The 18,710-nt window shown below is 47.7% G+C and overlaps 2 protein-coding genes across 2 annotated transcripts; both read right to left on the bottom strand.

Annotated features, from left to right (window-relative positions):
• Positions 1 to 148: 148 nt before the first annotated feature.
• Positions 149 to 5,909, bottom strand: LOC136560388 (cytochrome P450 2J2-like). Its single transcript, XM_066556180.1, has 10 exons — positions 5,770 to 5,909; positions 5,109 to 5,412; positions 4,428 to 4,590; positions 4,123 to 4,272; positions 3,328 to 3,488; positions 2,761 to 2,937; positions 2,370 to 2,505; positions 2,011 to 2,198; positions 1,416 to 1,554; positions 149 to 787 (listed from the first exon to the last, which is right to left on the bottom strand). The coding sequence occupies exons 2-10, from the start codon at positions 5,295 to 5,297 to the stop codon at positions 612 to 614; spliced, it is 1,479 nt and encodes a 492-aa protein (XP_066412277.1). The 5' UTR covers positions 5,298 to 5,412; positions 5,770 to 5,909; the 3' UTR covers positions 149 to 611.
• Positions 5,910 to 8,837: 2,928 nt separating this feature from the next.
• Positions 8,838 to 17,765, bottom strand: LOC136559953 (cytochrome P450 2J2-like). Its single transcript, XM_066555515.1, has 9 exons — positions 17,559 to 17,765; positions 15,850 to 16,012; positions 15,075 to 15,215; positions 13,021 to 13,181; positions 12,024 to 12,200; positions 11,337 to 11,478; positions 10,609 to 10,796; positions 9,492 to 9,630; positions 8,838 to 9,016 (listed from the first exon to the last, which is right to left on the bottom strand). Exons 1-9 carry the CDS (start codon positions 17,763 to 17,765, stop codon positions 8,838 to 8,840), a joined length of 1,497 nt encoding a protein of 498 aa, XP_066411612.1.
• Between the last annotated feature and the right edge of the window lie 945 nt (positions 17,766 to 18,710).

The raw sequence follows: 18,710 nt of genomic DNA, 5'->3' as shown, positions 1-18,710 counted from the left end.
TGTAGGAGTTGCCTTTGCTTTTACAGTGCCAACCTCCTTCAGTGCAGGGACAGAGACACAGGGCATGGCCAAAGCCTACAGCCCCTGCTGGACACGGCCTGTGCTGGTCTTCACTTGGCAGAACACTTCATGACAAAAATGCTTTGATACAGATTTATTATGTATGAGACAAGTTTTAGAGAGTGACTGTTTTTTAGATAAGTACATATTAAGGAAATGTCAAATTAATTAATGTGTTAATGTTATAAAACAAAGGCTGGTATTGCTCTCCCACTGTACCCAGCCATAGTGGGAGGCTCCACAGTGCAGTCTCTAGTGGCTCTCATTTTGCCAAGGTGAACCATGGCCATCCATCACCAAATTAGGGAATCCCCAAGCCCCTCATTAATTTACAGTGCCATAGGGCAAGCCTAATAATGCCCTGGAAGCTCCTAGGCTGATCCCATGATCACACCATCATGGGATACAGAGTGCAAGGTCTAATTGTGAAAAGATTTTACAATTGCTTTGAAAGAAATAAACCACCTAGCCTCCCACTAGAGCTGTCAAGGGCTTGTTTTCAGCAGCCCTGACAAAGGATTCTCCATGTGAGGATGGTGGCCCAGGCTCCCCTAGCGAGGCACAGCACAGATCTTGTAGGGCTGTGGGGCCATTGCGATGCCCATCATGGGCTGGGGGCTGAGTGTGGTGCCTGGGGGTGCCTGGAAGGTGAATTTCTGGAGCAGGGAGGTGAAGAAGAGGAAGAGCTCGGAGCGGGCCAGCAGCTCTCCCAGGCAGGCACGCTTCCCTGTGGAGACAGAACCCACAGCATCCTCAGAGTGTGCTTTTGCTGCTGAAAATGCTTCTGCCTGCCCTTAGGACTGTGGTCCAGCTGTGCTACCCCATTCCTGGGTGAGTTTTTCAATCCAAACCAAGCTTCCCAATAATACTTTGGCATTACAGCATGGTCTTCCCCCCAGACTGCATGACTTTACACACACACATGACCTGGATGTGCCCATGCTGGGACAGCTCACCTAAGAGAGCTACCAGAGATGTGTGGTGCTGGTGTAAAAGCAGGTGCTGAAAGCAATTTCCCCATGGAAGCTGCTGGTGAGGGTTCCCCAGGGTTCCTGGGGCTGAGCTCACCAGGCCCCTGGCGAGCTCAGCCATGTGGAAGCAGAGCAATGGCCTCAGTGAAGTTGTTCCTAAGTTCTCTGGAATTTACATGTTTTTTTATTCCTCCTCATTTCTCTTCTGTGCATGTGAAAGACAAAGGGCTCCAAGTGTGGTTGTGGTGCTTTGGGGAGGCAATGGGAGCATTTTGATCAGCACCTCCAGGGTGCATCTGCCCTTTCCATTGCTGTTTTCCTCCCTGTCTCCACCCTGCAGTTGGAAACTCAAGCCCACGTGGACCATAATTCAGCAAATCTTACCCGTAGAAAATGGTAGAAAATACTCATTTTTCCAGAACTTCCCATCCTTCAGAAAGTGCTCAGGGTTAAAACTATCAGGGGTTTTCCACTCATTCTTGTCAAACAGCAGAGAGGTTAAATTTGTCGTTATAATAGTGCCCTAAGAGGAAAAAAGAAAAATAAATCACACTTCTCTGGCACTGCCAGCAAGAGGGGCAGTTTTATCTTCCAGTCTCCTCTCCATGAAGAACATCCTTAGTCAAATTCTACTGAAATTATTTGTGCAACATCCCACTGCAAGCCCAGATTTTCTACTTCTTGTCTGTTTGGAAGTGCAGTTATGTAACTGCATTTTCCCTCATCAGCATCATTTTTATCTGTTGTAATCTTGGGCTAAAGTCCCTGTAAGAGCTGGGAGCTGGGACCTGTGCCTCGAAGGCATGTGTGGGGTGGGGCACTACTCAGGGAGCTGGAGAACGTTGGATGGAAAAATCCATGTTCAGCAGGAGTGAACTCTGGACAGGGCAGGGACAGTGTCTGCACAGGAGGGAGCTGGCCTGGCACCGTGCCTGGGGAGCTGGGAGTGTCCCTGGAGAGCCAGCACTCTGGAGTTTACCTTTGGGATGTAGTAGCCATCCACGTAGGTGTCCTCTGATGCCATTCTTGGCACGTTGAAAGGGATAACGTTGCCTTTCCTCTGCACTTCATGGATGACAGCGTTGGTGTAGTGCAGCTTGTTCCTGTCCTCCAGGGCTGGTGACCGTGCCTGGCCAATGACCGCATCGATCTCGGCTTGCACCCGGGCTGGGAAAGAGCAGGAATGAGCCCAGGGAAAAACCCTTGGAACAACACAAGGGTATTGCTGTAAGGGTCTACCAAGGGACCTCTTATGTGAGTGTGGGGACGCTCCCAACTGGTCTCTCACAAAGCTTTGAGGGATAAGAGCAAGGCAAAATATGTTTTTGTAAATTGTACCTTGAATTTCTGGATGTATGGCCATAAACAGCAAAGCCCATCGGAGCGTTGAGGACGTGGTCTCAGTCCCAGCAAACATGAGGTCAAGTGAGCAGGCCATGAGGTGCTCCTCCTGGAAGGTGCCACTGTTGTGGTCCTTCAGGAGAAGGAGTGTTAGTGCCACAGGAACAGTGAGGGTGTCCTGGCACCCGGCTTGGTCCAGACCACCCCAAGGATTTCAGCAGATGCTGCTGACCCCTCGCATCCCCATCCTGCTGATGAGTGGCTTGAACCTGATGTCTGTCCTGAGCTCATAAAAGGCTACACAGGCAGCTCAGAGAATCTGGGCTCGTTTCCCATCCCTTCTGGTTTCTCAGCCCCACTCCAGGAGGGTTTTCTCCCCATTGCTGACCTTGGAGATCTCCAGCAGGTAGCTGTCGATGTAGTCCCGGCTCTCTGAGGGGTTCCAGTCCTCCTTGTGTTTGTTGATCTGCTCTTGCATAAAATTTTCCAAAACCTTCCAGTATTTAAAAATTGTTTGGTGGGCTCCAGGTAAATACTTCATTATAGATGGGAAATTGTTGTACAGCTTTGAATACAAAAGGAGAAAGGCAAGTTGAATAAAGGACTTTAAAAACTTTTCTGACATCAAGACTTCAGCCTGCGATTGCTCTTGCTGAATTTCTGGACCTGGTGGAAACAGCTCAGCTCCAGGAGAGCAGAATTCTCATTATGGGGTAACTTGTGTGTTACCCACTATTTCAGCAGGCAGGTTGGCAATCAGTGGGCAGGAAAAGTGATTTTGGATGAGAGAGAGCAGTGTGAGAATGGCACAACTTAAACAGAAGGTAGAAAGAAATGACAGGCAGATCTACCCTGTGTAAAGGAACAGGGAATGACAGGTGATGACAACACTGTGACTTTAAGATTGACTCCAGAGAAGAAACTATGCCCTGAGTTGGTGGCAGGAGGGCTGTACCTGGGTTGAGACAGCCCCATGGAGAGCAGTCATTTCATTCATCAGCTTCAGCAGTCTTTGGAAATCATCATCGTGGTAGTCAAACCGATTGCCAAAGATGAGGGAGCAGATGACATTTGCAACAGCATTAGTGATTTTCAACTGAGGGTTGAAAGGATTCCCTGGAGAAGAGAAAGATCAGTTCTCTTCCATTCTTCTCAGAAAAGAAGAAAACACGTCAGAGGTAAAGTAGTCAAGAAATATGAATGAAATGAGTGGCCCCTAATGGGCACTGTCCTATGTCAGTGCTTTCCTGGGGTGCCCGGCTGACCCCATGAGCTGGCCAAGCTTGGCAGAGCAAGCCCAGTGGTCCCAGTTCAATCAGCTTATGGAGATGTTTGTTTACTTCTGAAAACAAGGTCTGCAGGATGTCATTTGAATTCATTGGAAACATCAGCATTTATGCACACACAGTATTTCCCAGAGAGGAATAGATTGAAGGTGGGCTGTGAATAATGCTGTGGGTGTTGCCTGGCTGCATTCCCCAGCCAGTTGGAAGGCAAAGCACCTGTAGGAAGGAGCAGGGATGCTGGCAGTGTTGAAGCATTGCTTGCAAGGTGTGGTATTTTTCAGCATGCAGTGACATTATTACAGGCCCCACCAATTCCTGCCCTCACAGCTGCTGAGGGCCATGGCACTCACCCTGCTCATCCCTAAACACATCCATGAGGTATCGGCACTCCTCCTGGATGCACTCACCCTGCTCATCCCTAAACACATCCATGAGGTATCGGCACTCCTCCTGGATGCACTCACCCTGCTCATCCCTAAACACATCCGTGAGGTATCGGCACTCCTCCTGGATGCGCTCCTCCAGGCTCCTCTTCCCCAGGCCGAAGTTCCGGAGTGTGGTCAGGGTGAACCTCCTCTGTGCCTTCCACAGGTGCCCATTGGAGGAGATCAGTCCTGGCAGGAACACAGGAACACCCCTGTGAGCCAAGGCCAATCTCCCACTGAGGGAGAAAAGCTCCAGGGCTCTGCCTTGTCTCCAGCTGACTCAGACCTCTGCAGGGTCGAGGCTTGGACCTTACAGCTGGGGCATGTCTTGAGGGGTAACTCACCAATCTTCTTGAAGATCCCCTCATCGACAGGAAGGTCAGGGCGGTCCAGGAACTTGTCCCCTTGGTTTACGAGCACTTCCTTCACCAAGCGCATCCCAGTTACCATCACAAACTTGATGCCGCCCATGTGCATGCCAAAGATGTCACCATATCTTTTAACTAGCTGGGAGGGGACATAAACAAAAGGGGTTTTCATTTGCAATGGATGTTCCCGGTGAGACCAGGACACCCCTGTCAGGGGACATGGGTAAAAATAAAGGAAGAGTGGGAGGGGAGACAGAATGTGTGCACTCTGCCTGAGGGCAGGTTTTTTTTTCCTCTTTTCCTAAATCAGTGATTGGGATTATGTTAATTGGCCATAAATCAAGCAAACCTCACCAGGTTTGATTTTTGGGTCCTATGTTTTTCCAGTTTTTGTTCCACCCCATTCCAGCCCCCACTCAGACCTGTTGGGTTTGTATATCCGTGACTGCACCTGTGGGATCATGCTGTGACCTTTGCCCATGGAATCACTCGGCACTTGTCACCCTGCTTGTACTCAGGTAAATGTCACCGATGAGGGCAAACCTCCTGCCTGCCTCCACTACCTGTGGGGTTTGGGTTATCCCTTTCCCTGCATGCCTGGGGATGTGTATCTGCAATCCCTCCATCCCTTCCCCATGCTGCTCACCACCTACGTACCCTCTGCACTGCGCCCACAGGATCTTTGAAATCTACGAGGTAGAGGTGCCCCAAAAAGGGCAGGCGGAGGGGGCTGGGAGGGAAATTCTTTGGATTTCTGTTTTTCATGTAGTCTGCGATGAGCAGGAAGATGAAGAGAAAGATGAGGAATGTCTGGAGGGAGAGGCTGTCCCAGAGGAACTGCAGCATGGCTGGATGCTGGGGGTCGGCAGGGACGTGTCCCACAGCAGGTCAGGCAGGTTGAGCTCACAGGGCACCACTGAGGCCCCCAGGGCCGGGGGAGATGGGTGATGTGCTGGCACAGCTGTGGGTGCAAACACAGGACAGCAAGGAGTGGCTTTTGCAGCCTGCTCTTGGGGCTACATTCAGACTCATGCTTTCCCAGCTTTCACACAGGATTAAACCCCTTCTTGATTAAACTGAAATATTGCCTCTCATCTGATTTAAAACAAACCCACCATGAACCAGAACACCCCCAGCTTCCTCCTTCCCCTCCAGACTCCCCTCAGTACTTTACTAAACCCCAGTGCTCCATGCCCTTGTCTAAAGGACAGAAATGAGCTTAGTGGGATTGAGATTAAAACCTGGCAGTTCAGGCATGCAGCTCCCACAAACCCATCTCCCAGGATGACCCTGCTCCCTCCTTCCCAGGTGTCCTCACCGCGCTACGTCCCAGTTTCAGCTTCTCAGGGAGTCTCCAGCTGCTCGGAGAGCCTCGCGCTTTCCTTGTTTACAGCAGCTCGCTTCCTGCTATGAAGAGTCCCGGGCCAAGCCCCAGGTCTCAGAGGACGCCCGAGATAAGGTTGCACAACCTTTCCCAACCCATCTGACTGAGTTTTGTGTTTCCGTGTGTCTGGGTGACGTGGGCTGGGAGTGAACAGCTGTCCCGGAACTCGGCGCTTCCTGAGCATCAACATTTTCTGATCTCCACCAGAGCAGCGCAGGCAGAGCAGCTGGCTCTGGCCATGCCCTGAGCTCTCCAGACACCCCTTCCCACCTGCCTTGTCCTTTGGGTCACAGCCCACGGGGAAGCTGCTCCCAAAGCCCCACAGAGCTGATGAAGGTGGTGAGAAGCCAATGCAGATGCCCAGCTCTGCAGGCTGGTGCCCTTTGGTGGGAGCTGACAGCAGAATGTGCTGCATTTTCCCACCCAGGAGCAGCTCTGGGTTAGGGTGGTGTTCATGCACATGGACATTGTGGAACTTTGATGTGTTTGTTGTGTTTTACTGTGAAAGAAGCAGGGAGCAGCAGCACTTTGCCCCTGCACCATGTGGCTCTGTCACAGCCTCTTGCAGTCATCAGCTGCCTCCTCTTGCTCTGGGGGATGTTTTGGGTGCCTTTTCTCTCTTTTGGGGCCATCAGTTGTGGCTGTTGGGATTGTCCAGTGCTGATGACAAAGCAGCAGAGCCACTGTTGTGATGCCATACCCATGTTCTCCATAACCTTACACTTGGGAAGCTGGAAAAGTCAAATGTCTGTTTTACTGTGGAATTTTAAGGGGAGAGGCCTGTTTTTGAGAATATCTCTTTTAATCTCTGGTTTTTAAGCACACTTAGGCATGAGCCTCTGGAGATGCATGTGTTCACCAGCAGTGACATGAGAGGATCCACTTGAAAATTAAACAAGTTCATGCCTCCTGCCTTTAAGGTATGGCATCATTACATTTAATTAAAGGAAAAGAAAAGATCACTTCAATCATTTATTCTCTCCAGGAGTAGGGGAGGAAACTCCAAAGAAGAAACACAAGTTGGAACTGAAAGAGAGAAGAGATCAATATTTATTTGCTAAACCAGTGCAAATAATACAAGCTGCAGCCATAAGCCAGAGGTCAGACCTACAGCAGAAGGAAAACAAAAATGGAGAGAAACCAGTGCCTAGTCCTGAGTGGCGTTGAAGACTTCATAGGTGAAAAGAGTCCTTGTATCTTTTATGTTTTCTCTTTTACAAAGACAAAAACACAACATGGGAGCCCGTGACTGAAACAATAATTAAAAACGCAATAGGATTAAAGTGATCAGTCGGAAGGACAGCTATGTGACAGAATCCCCGTGTGCCCGGCATGGCAGGGATGTGATGTGCAGAGGACTCTCCCCTGTGGCATAAATCTGCCACTGCACAGGGATTGCTTTGTACCGCAGCAAAGCTGCTACTGCCGGGGACAGAGGAGAAAACCAGTGCAAATGAAACTCAATGTAATCCTCTTTTCCTGTTAACTATTCCATATCCTACGTGGGTACCCACAGAAAAGTCACTTATGAAAGGTAAGAAGCAAAAAACCAACAAAACCAAGAAGAAGAATCTTTGCTGTGACTATAGTCCAAACTGAAGCACACAGGAGACAGCATTTTTAAGCACAAATGGTCACATAAATGGAAAAATTCTCTACAAGTTGCATATTTAATTAACTCTTAACTCCAAAGAGGCCTGGCAGAAGCTGTGTCCATAGTGCAGGGTGCCCTGTCCCAGCTGCTACCTCGTCCCCCCGCTACGTCCTTGCTGGTCACAGAGACACAAATCTTTGCCAGAAGCAGAGGGGAAGTGCTGAACTTGTGACTTCCCACCACAAAACCACTGTTCCAACACTTCCTTCCTGAGGGCCACCACTGAGCCGCCACGGGCATGACCCTTCCAACTCTGCTGTTCCCTTTCTGCTGTGCTTCAGGTGAACTGCTCCCCAACAACCCCAGGGGATTATTTTGTTGCAGCTTTTCTGATTTGTATTTTACTAGCACAAACCTTTTGCTTTTCTAATATAAAATTGCTATATCACATTTTTATAGCGCTTCCAGACCTGCTGGAAGCAGGTGAGAAGTGGGAAGCAAGCTCTTTGTGGGATGGCACAAAGAGCAGGAACAGCTCCTTGTGCCATCCCACTTGGGTTGGGCTTTGGTAGAAGCAGATTCTACTCCCCTGTAGCCTCGTAATTAAAATTCCCATGTACTCTTTGAGATCCAAAACAATGCTTGCTGCTGCTGCTGCAGAGATCTATTTTATATTTTAGATATTTTTTATCCCTGGAAGTATCCAAGGCCAGGTTGGACAGGGCTTGGAGCAACCTGATTTTGTGGAAGGTGTCCCTGACCATGGCAGAGGGGTTGGTCTTTAAGGTCCCTTTCAAGCCAAACTATTCCTTGATTCTGTGATTTCCATCACACAGCAGCAATGTGGTGCTGTAGGGAATGTCCACCACTCTGAGGCCAAGCTCCCCTGAGGCTCAGGATTGGCTGTGGCCACCTGAAAACCCAAATTGATGCTGAGTCTTGAGTCCAGAGCTTGTGTCCAAGGCCAGCAGCTTGCTCTGAGCAGGGACACCTCAGGAGCCCTTGGCTATTTGGGTGCTGCAGCATTAGGGGCTGCTAAGTGGTCTCTGGGTGATGGACATGCTCCCCATGGAAAAGTCAACATCAAACCATGCTTTTGCAGCTGGCAGAAACCTTTCTGGGAATTCCTGACAGTGGGAATTAGTGAATAAGGCTTTTAAATCCATGCATTTTGTCAGACTGGTAGCAGGGAGCAGAAATGAGGTGAAGGGAAGAGCCACAAGGGTTGTGTTTGCTGCAGCGGGCAGGATGGGGCCCTTGTGCCTTTCCCCTGCCACCCGGAAACCAGCGGGTGCTGGACCTCCAGGGCCCATCATTTCAGCCCAAAATCTCTGGGGTGGGTGGTCAGGAGAAGGGGATTTCCCAGTTTGTGAGGCTGAGGGGGCTGTGGGGCAGCCCCAGGCCCGGCTCAGTGCCGGGGCACGGCGCGGAGCTGGAAGGGTTTGGGGCAGCGCGTGAGGCTGAGCGTGAAGGCGAAGGACAGCGCGGCCTCTGCTGGGGCCTGGAAGCTGAACTTCTGCAGCAGGGCCACGAAGAAGATGAAGAGCTCGGTCCTGGCGAGCTGCTCCCCGGGACAAGCCCTCTTGCCTGGAAAAGGAGCACAAAGAACCCGACAGAGTGCCGAGCGAGCCCCAGCCAGCTCCGACGCTCCTCCGGGCCGCGCCGCCTCGCACCGGCTGCAGCGGCTTTTCTTTCTGGAAAGGTTAGGTGGCAATGTTCACCCACACAATCTGCTCAAAGCTTCCCCAGAAGTTTACTGCCGAGCAAACTGCGCCTGTTCTGAGAGGCGAGGAGCGGAAACTGTCTGAACAACCCAGTTATGTAACTTCTGCAAGAAGAAAAAGCCTTTTTTTTTTTTTTTTTTTTTTTTTTTTTTTCTCACAGTAACAAATTTATTTCCTCCCCGCCCCGAGCAGCCTCTATTAACTGTGACTGGGATTTTCAGTGTGGGGATGGGCTGGAAGCTGAACAGGAGCAGTACCCCCTACTCTAAAAGCAGTGTCTTGGGGAAGAAATAAAAGCCTTGCAAAAAGAAAAGCCAGCTCTGCATCCATCACCCTACCTGCAGAGAAGGGCAGAAAAGCCTCCCGCCTCCTGTACTGGCCGTTTTCCAGGAAATGTTCAGGATTAAAGGAGTCGGGGGTCTCCCACACGTTTTTGTCGAACATTATCGAAGTCAGGCTGGTCATCAGGGTGGTGCCCTGCGAGAGGTGGAGAGGAGTCGAAATGTTGTCAGACTGGGTTATTATTAGCTCTGTAAACTACACTGTTTTAAGGGCAAAACGGGCCTTTTTCCCCCCCTAAGCTACATAATTAGGGTGAAAGCCTGCAGGATTGTTCACTTGTGTTGATCGGGATCCTGAGCTGCAGTAACAGGTGATGGTAATGCAAACCAACTTTAAATTGGTAGCATTGCATTTCCATAGGACCTTGAAGCAATTTAATCAAGTAATTTTCAATTGATTTTTTAAAATGTGTTTTTTTAGGAAAAAAATAAAACCAATCTGGTTTATCTCCACATTCTCCATCAGCAAGAGAAATATTCTAATCAATGTGGAGGCACATGCCTGAATTTTTAAAATTTGCCTCAGTGCAACCAGTCATATAGAGGGAAGAGACCAGTTATATATAAATCCCATATTTGCTTTTGTAATTGCAGAACAGTGTGTGTGAAACAGTACTCATTACCTGTCTTTCATCAAGTGCTACTTTGAATAGATGATTATTAATATTGTGTAGAATTAACAAACCCAAACTGTTTGCTTTCCTATGTTTCCTCTATTCCCATAACATGTTGAGGGTGTCTTTTACAAAATTTAAAGCATAAACCTTTTAAAATGATCAATGACAGCCAACACCATGAGGATCTCACAATTCTCCTCTGTAAGGAGATGAGATCCATAACAGCCCCACAGAATCCATCAAGAGGGCTTGTATTTTCTAAATAATTGTGATATTTCTGTAAGATCCTGCTGACTGGTTCCCCTCCAGGTGAGATTTGGGGCTTGGGCTGTGAAGACCCTGCTCTGGTGGGACAAAGGCTGTTGGGATGAAGGCTGGCAGGATGAAGACTGGTGGAGTGAAAGCTGGTGGGACGAAGACTGGTGGGATGAAGGCCGGAGGGATGAAAACTGATGGGATGAAGGCCAGAGGGATGAAGGCCGGTGGTCCCCACGCACTTTGGGCAGGTGGAAGCCGGCCAGGGTGGTGTCACTGGTGGCCATGCGCGGCACCCCCAGGGGCACCACGTTGCCCATGCGCAGGACCTCGCTCAGCACGGCGCTGGTGTAGGGCATCTTCTCCTTGTCAGCCATCGAGGGCTGCTGGCACTGCCCAACCACGGCGTCGATCTCCTGCTGCACTTTCTCTACAGGGAGCAAAAAAAAAATTAAAAATATCCCTCTTCATAGAATTTTTAGGGTTGGAGAAGCCCTCTTAAATGATCAAGTCCAACCATTAAGCCAGCACTGCCAGGCCACCACAGTGCCACATCCTCACTCCTTTTGAGCACTTCCAGGGTGATTGCACCACTCCCCATGGCAGACTGTTCCAGGGCTGGACAACTTTTTCAGTGAAGAAATTTTCCTTAATATCCAACCTAAACCTCTCCTGGCTCAACCTGAGGCCACTTCCCCTTGTCCTGTCACTTGTTCCTTGGGAGAAGAGACTGACCCCCACCTGATTGTACCCTCCTTTCAGGGAGTTGTACAGCATGAGAAGGTCCCCCCAAGCCTCCTTTTTTCTGGGCTAAACACTCCCAGTTCCCTCAATAGCTTCTCCTAAGACTTGTCTTCAAAAGGTTCCCAAGAGGATACGTGGGGCACAGGCATATCCAAGATGTGGCAGAGCTGGGATAACTCTGTTCCCTGAGTTTTGGGCTAAGCAAAGGACCCCTGAGTGGCCCTACCCTGAATGTGGGGGTACGCGGCCATGTAGAGCAGAGCCCAGCGGATGGCGGTCGCCGTTGTCTCTGTCCCAGTTAAGAACAGGTCCAAGGTGGAGCACAGCAGGTTTTCCTCATGGAAATAGGAGCTGGTATCACCCTTAAACTTGGAGGAAAAACATGGCAATGAAAGCTCTTACTCTGGAGGGGATGCTTTTAAAACCCAATCCAAAATCACCTGTGTGTAACTGAAGTCCTACTGCTCCTTTATTATCTACACCTGAGCTTGGAAATTTCCAGCCTTTCACTGGATTTCAAGCCCTATGGACTGTTTTGACAGACACCCTGGTTGCTGTAGAGTGGCTCTTGAAAGCAGGTAGCATTTTTAAATGTCAAGTTTCACAATAGCAAACACAGGCGTGCGAGTGCTCACAGAAACATGAACATGTTCCCTGAGAGTCCTCCTACGCCATGTGACAGAACGAAAAAGGGAGAAAGACAAAGTGTAAATCCTTTCAAATGAAAAAAAAAAAAAAATCTGTGGGTTTCTAAGTGATCAGGCTTCTGCTGCTGCTGAAGTTTGATGTGGCAGAGGTAGGGAGGGGAAGGCAAGAACTGTGAGGCAAGAACTCCCCTGACAAAATAGCCCTGAATCTTCTCTGCTCATTCTATGGGTTAATCTTTAGGTGGTTTTGGTTGTTTACTTCCTACCTTTTCTATTTCCTTCAGGTAGCAGTCAATATAATCTCCTGCCTCGGACTGGTCCAAATCCTCCTTGTGCTTCGCAATCACACCTTTCACAAAATATTGAAGTTTCTCCCAGTGCCTGAAGATTTTCCTGAAGGGTCCTGGCAACCATCTCATGATCAAAGGAAAAGCATTATAAAGCTGGTAAGAAATCAAACAGAGCAAAAGAGCATTTTTTGAGTTAGAATAGAGCAGATATCAGAGTTGAGAGGATGGGACTCTCAATTAATTGATTAACTCTGCTTGCTACCATGAAAAAAATCAGCCTTGCTGTAACTGTCCAGTTTGTACAAATTTACTTACATAGGCGTAAACAAGTGCAAACAAGATAAGAATTGGACAGATATTTTCTCCTGATAAAGTTCTCAAATACTGAATGGCCAAAGCTGCCCCCTAATGTGAGGTGGCCACAGGTGAGGTGGAGGCAGATGAGCCCCTTAGTGTGTCCCTACGGAGGGGACAGAAATCAGACTATGGTGTGTGGCCATGCAGAAAATGCATCACCAAATCCACCTATTTTGTTTCTAAACCTGGAATCTCAATTTTTTTTCATAAATAGTAGTTATTTAAGAAACTGGTTGGGATATGGGTGTGGGAAAATATAGGAATTTTCAGTGTTAGTACTTCTTCCTTTTAGATTTTCTTTTAAGATCTTTCTTTTAAGATCTTCTTTTAAGGTTTTCCTGTTGTTTTTTGGCTATGTCAGGCATAAGATTGGTTTCACAATCCTGTAGTATTTTTTTTTCCTCCATGTGTCCCAATAATTTTGACTTATTTCCTTGCTTTCCTGATCTGCTTTGTGTATAAATCCAATCTAATGTAAAACAATTGTCCTGGTAATTTTCCTTTAAACGTGGCTCTTTTTCTACAGGAAAAGGTAGATTATACCAATGCCTTAGAATTCCCAGTTTCTGAGCTGTTCCATGCAGCTGGAGCTGGAAAAACATCCAAGTGGCTTTACCTGGCCCCAGAAACTTCCGATGAGCAGCAACGTTTCAGCCAGGGAGTGCAGCAGTTCCTGGAAACGGTTGTCATGGTAGTCAAAGCGGTTCCCAAAAGTTATGGAACAGATGATGTTTGAAACAGCACTGTTAATTTTGTAATGAGGGTCAAAGGGCTGTCCTGGAGGAAAGAAAAGGAAAGAAAACTGCCTGTAGGGAGGTTGTGGCCAGGTGGGAGTTGGTCTTTTCTCCCAAGGAACAAGGGACAGGACAAGAGGAAGCAGCCACAAGTTGTGCCAGAGGAGATTTTGACTGGATATGAGGGAAAGTGTCTTCATTTGAAAGGATGGCAGGCTTTGGAAGGGGCTGCCCAGGGCAGTGGTGGAGTGACCATTCCTGGAGTGTTTGAAAGGTGGATGTGGCACCTGGGGCTGTGGTTTAGTGGTGAACACGGTAGTGCTGGGTTAATGTTTGGACTCAATGAGCTTAAGGATCTTTTCCAACATAAATCTCTCCATGATTCTATGATTCTAAAGAGAGCTTTCATTTGTTTTTCCTGTTCAGTCTCAGTCAAAACCATATTATCTATCAGATCCACAGCTGTGAATCAGAGTGAGACCTTCTTCTCACCCATGGTGGTGTGAGGTTTCACCCCATCTCCTGGGGTACCCCCCATCCCACTGGAGCCTGGGCACTATGGGCCAGGACATCCCGTCCTGTGTGCAGCCCAGGCTGCTGGCAGGCAGTGACATTAGCACTGAGCTGCCCAAGCAGGGTCTGAAGCATTTTCCAGGGAAAACAAGCAGCATGCCATGCTACGGCTGTCAACTTTGCCCAATCCAACCTGTGTTTGGTGCCAGTTTCAGGAGAGGATCCCTCAAAGCTTTTCCCAGGGCAGGGAGCCCAGGACAGCCACACTGCAAAAATACCATTGCCCTGGGCTTTAGTTGTCCCCCATGGAGAAATCAAGGGAGCTGGAGGAGAGAGGGGAGACGGCTGCAGATCTCTGTGCCCACCTGTAAACCCCAGCAACAGCTCATGTGGCCCACAGAGCCCATTTATAAAGTGAAGTGTGATGTGATGCTTGTCACATCTGTGTTCCCTGAGAGAGCTACTGAGCAGAGACCTCCATCTCCTTGGGCAGCCTGGAGAGCCACTTGCTGTGATAAGAGACTGATCTCAGTGACAAGCCCAGTCCAGCCCTGAGCTGCTGTTGAGCATCACTTTGAAATGCAAGGCACTCCTCTCAGCACTGCTGCTCTCTCCACTCTTCAAGAAAGTAATTAAACCGGGCTGGTGCTCAGATATTAGAGTGATGGACATGATCACTATTTGTCATTACTAATGGGAAGAAAGGCCCAAACCAGCAGCTTAATTAGTTTATTGATTAGGACTATAGAAGACTATAATCAATTGGCAACATGGAGTATTTGGCCTGTTCAGTGCAACAGCAATTAAAATGGAGCAAGTTTAGTATATAATTTCAGAATTCCTTTTTAGATCTTTCTTGTTTACTATATATAGCTCCATAGAATTAGCTCAACCCCATCTGCTTCTATTTAAAGCTGAAGTGCAACATCACCCATGTACCAACATACAAATTATTCTTACTAATATCCCTCTGGCAGTTTTTAAAAGCTGGACCATAAAAGAGCAAGGCACACGCTTCATTTGTGTGTGATACAAAGGGAAAGCCTGACTAAACAAGTTTTAAAATACTTTGCAAAACCAAGGACAAGCAGAGGTTAACTAAACCTCTGAGTGGAAGTGCCTTATAGCAGGAGAGCTGTGTTGATTCCTTCGCAGAATGCATGACACTTCCTTAGCTATGTAAACACTCATGTTTTAATAACCACCTCGTATATATTTGCTTAATATTAATAAGGAACAGCTAAAATAGGAGGCCTGAGGTCTAAAATAAGTGCTAAAAGGCACAGTCTGGAAGTGTAAGATAGAGATTTGAGCTATTGAAGAAATGTTTTGCACGTTTGGAGCTGTGCTGGGGTAAGAGTTTTACGTCTCATCATTCATTTAGCTGGAAGCTCTGAGCACAGTGCTGTGCATTAACCCCCACCTTTCTCCTCCTCAATTGTCTCCACGAGGTACCGACTCTCCTCTTGCACTTTTTCCTCAAAATTTACAGCAAGGCTTTTCAGTGTTGCTAAAGCAAACTTTCTCTGCTGTCTCCATATGTGCCCGTTGGATGATATGAGCCCTGTAGGTGGAAAAAACAGGTGAACAATCCTCTCTCTAGGTCATTTGTGAGTGTTAGGATTCTGAAACCATGTCCATTCACCATGGACAAAAACCCCAAACCAAGGCAAACAAAGCTCGTGGATGTGGAAAAGGCTATGGCTTTTCCTGGGAATTAAAATTCAAGAGTAATTGGCTTATGCTAAAGATCTAGCTTTATGGATTTGCTTTAATCTGCTACTTTGTCACTTTGCGTGGGAAAAAAAGGTGTAAGCCAAAATACTCTGAGTACTATCACGCTGTTGGCAGAGCTGCAGGCAGGAGCACCCCGTCTCTGGAGCTGTGCGCAACCCAGGCAGGAAAAGTAAAGGAGAAATGAAAACCAAAGGGAAAAGCTGCAAGTGTATCGATCTTTGGGCAGCTTGCATTTATTTCTCCTCTTTCATTAAAATCTGGTTTTGAGCCCATCCTTATCCCTAAATCTCACAGAGATTAAAACATACCCCTGTGAGATTATTGGTATTTTTGCCTTCCCCTGTGCAAAATTTCACAGGTGCAGCTCACAAGGGTTGAATTCAACCAGTTTCTTTCCCTCTAACAGTTATCATTCCAAAGAGATGAAAATTTTGTCCCGAAATCCTGGTAGCTGTGCTTACCAAAGCCTCTAAATATTTCTTGGAGGAGTGGAATATTTGGCCGGTCAGCAAATATTTCAGCCTGGTGGACAAGAGCTTCTCTCACCATTTGGTACCCGTTGACCACCACGAATGTCAAACTTCCAAACTGCACGCTGAAGATGTTCCCGTACCGACCCGTAAGCTGAAAGAGAGTCCACTGTCCTCTGAGAACAAGAAGATGGGGATTTTCAGAACTCTCCAGGCCAAGACCTTGAACAGGGAAATCTGACTTTGAATTTAACCCTGCTTGAAGCAAAGGTACTTCAGAGAAACCCAAACCCAAGCATGCAGGTCCTATCCAATCTCAGCTACTCCATGAAGGCTGGAGAAGGCATAAAAACGGGCTGGAGAGCTGTAGTGTGGGAGAGATGAATTGCTTATATTTGTTATCTGGTGTGACCTGGGCTTGAGCAGGTGTTTGCATCAGTTTGGCTTGTAACAAGGATGTGAGTTGCTTCATAACTGATGGGCATCTCCTCTGTCCCTTTCTGTCCCACCACCTGGGTCACCACACTCAGGCTCTTCCTGCTGAGAGCAAACCATGACAAATTATTCCTTTCATCAGTTTTGTGTCTAGAGCAGTGTGGTTTCTCCTCCAGCTCTCCCATTTAGACAGGAGCTCTAACTGCTTATTGCTGGACACGTACTTCTAATTTTAAGCCTGACTGCATTTATGGCCAAATTGCGGCCATTTTCCTTGCATGGACTTTGCTGGCATTAGTGTCTCCTCTGAGATGTATAAGGGTAAAACGGGGATCATATCTTCTCTCTGTCAGGGAGCTCATCCTCTTCTTAGAATGAATCTACATGAAAGGACACACAGGGTCACCCCAAACTGCTGTGGTGACTCGTGAAACCAGCCTGGGACCAAACGGGTGTCTCAGTCATTGTGTACTTGTAAATAAATGGGATTATTTTTCTTAATAGCTGTGTGTATCGACAAAATATCCTAAACTCACTGCCTCAGCCTTCCCCAAGGATTCCCTCAGGAGCCACCCATGCTGGTGGCCTGAGAGCACTCAGGGTAGACAGGTTGGTGTCATCCTGCTAAGCAAAAGCAAGAGACAAATAGTCACCAGAAAGGATTTTTGCAGACAGCATGTCAGAACTTCTTCCACCTTTTCAGAGAGGAATACTCAGCATGTATAAAATCTCTCTCTTTTTGTCTCTCGTGGTAGTCAAAGCTGTGGAAACCTTTCCAGAGAGATCATTGACTCTTTCTGCAACACAGAAGAAGCCACAGGACATAACTTAGGATTTTAAATGTTTCTTTCAAATGTGGTGGGGTGAATTGTTGGCCTCTGAGCAAAGACAGTGACAGGACAATTTCCAGAGGTGATCTCCAAACAGTTCAGTTGTCACACAGCACTTTTCACCTGTCCCTCAGCCTGGCCCAGCCCTTCAGAGCCCTTTCTGGGGTCCAGAAGGAAATGGTCATAGTCAGATGGGAAGAAAGAGGAGGAACATATAGGTCTTCCTCCATTATGGATTTCTTTCCCTTTGGACCATCCCACTCCCCTGGAAGAGGAGATGCTAGTGAGAGATAAAACCAAGAAGGGTCATCTATCTCATGTGATTATTATATATTCAGCTCTGCAGAGACTGCCCTTGCTGCTTCTCAGTGTGGTGATAAGAGTCATGGAAGGGTAAGATATTGTTAGTAGGGAAAATGTCCATGGAGCTCTTACCTTCTGCAGTGCAAGATGGAGGGGCTGCTTAAAGTCCACAAAGGTTCCCACGAGAGGAAAGAGCTGCGGCCCTGGAGGGAAGTTCCTGGGTCGTCTCTTTTTCACTAGGTCAATAATCAAAAGAGACATGACCAGAACCACCAAGAGCATCCGACCATTCAGCTTTTTCAAGAATGACACAAAATCAGGCCAAAACTGAAGCTCCATCTTGGCTGATGAACTCGCAGGTTTTCATCCCAGGAAGGGACCTGATTCTGGTGTTACATTTGCTAAAACAGGAGTAAGCAACAACTGGAGAAGAAACAAAAAAAGCTAAAATGCTAAAAAAGCTAAAATGCTAACAAAAAAAGCTAAAATGCTTAAAAGCTGACTGGAAGCTGCTTTTCCATATAAGGCTGCTGCCAGACCACCTGCTGAATAACTAACTTTAAACACCAGGATCTCCAAAAACAACCCTGAAACCTCACAACATTTGGCCAAGCAAAAGCAATCTTGCAAACCTTTAGCTTTACATCTCTCTCAACTCCCTGATTTCCTTATGGAAGAGCATTCCTTCCTTTTTGCCCTGAACAAGGGGCTCCTTTATATGACACCCCGGGATTATCAGCACAGCAAACATTCGAGGTGAGGTGAAAGCAGCTTATGGGGCTGATCACATGTGGTGGGAGTCACACACTTTCAGGGATGCTGAGGCATCTGAGGTGATGGACACCACACCAGGGGCTGAGGGGCTGATCCTGTTAAGTGCTAAGCACCATCTGCAAAGGGCCGGGTGCCTTTAGTGCCCACCAAAGCCTTCCTGGCTTTGCCAGAGCCATCAGGGGAGGTTCAGACAAGGGAAGAACTGCAGGGGCCCAGGGCTCTCCCAGCCACACAAATGAGAGTTAAAGGAGCTTAATTTCAAGAGTGAGAACATAGGCTCATGTGCTTGCCATGGGATTGGAACTTATGTATTTAAATCTCCTGGGTTTTCTGAAAATCTCCTTTGAATAAAGCTTCACACTGTCCTGGGGGAAGGCTGCAGTGGACTGACAGTGACCTCTGTGACTTGGAATCAGTCTTGTGTCACCTGCTGATTTTTAGCTAACTTGGTTCCAGCTCTCTCTTTCCTTTTTTTTTCCCCTTTACAAAATTTACTTTTACAAAGAATCT

This window comes from Molothrus aeneus, chromosome 9 (genome assembly GCF_037042795.1).
Source record: "Molothrus aeneus isolate 106 chromosome 9, BPBGC_Maene_1.0, whole genome shotgun sequence".
NCBI lineage: Eukaryota > Metazoa > Chordata > Aves > Passeriformes > Icteridae > Molothrus > Molothrus aeneus.
The sequence above is the reverse complement of the archived record's forward strand: the minus strand, read 5'-3'. Positions and strand labels throughout refer to the sequence as shown.

What these genes read in the sequence shown, in the direction of transcription:
- LOC136560388 (XM_066556180.1), bottom strand. Translation starts at nt 5,297, where the DNA reads ATGCTGCAGTTCCTCTGGGACAGCCTCTCCCTCCAGACATTCCTCATC. An exon ending in CTGTGGGCGCAGTGCAGAGG is followed by an intron (nt 4,591 to 5,108) that starts GTACGTAGGTGG and finishes GTCCCCTCCCAG; the next exon opens with CTAGTTAAAAGATATGGTGA. An exon ending in ATGGGGCTGTCTCAACCCAG is followed by an intron (nt 2,938 to 3,327) that starts GTACAGCCCTCC and finishes TTGTATTCAAAG; the next exon opens with CTGTACAACAATTTCCCATC.
- LOC136559953 (XM_066555515.1), bottom strand. Translation starts at nt 17,765, where the DNA reads ATGGAGCTTCAGTTTTGGCCTGATTTTGTGTCATTCTTGAAAAAGCTG. An exon ending in AGAAATATTTAGAGGCTTTG is followed by an intron (nt 15,216 to 15,849) that starts GTAAGCACAGCT and finishes TTCCACCTACAG; the next exon opens with GGCTCATATCATCCAACGGG. An exon ending in TTTTCTGCCCTTCTCTGCAG is followed by an intron (nt 9,017 to 9,491) that starts GTAGGGTGATGG and finishes CTCCTTTTCCAG; the next exon opens with GCAAGAGGGCTTGTCCCGGG.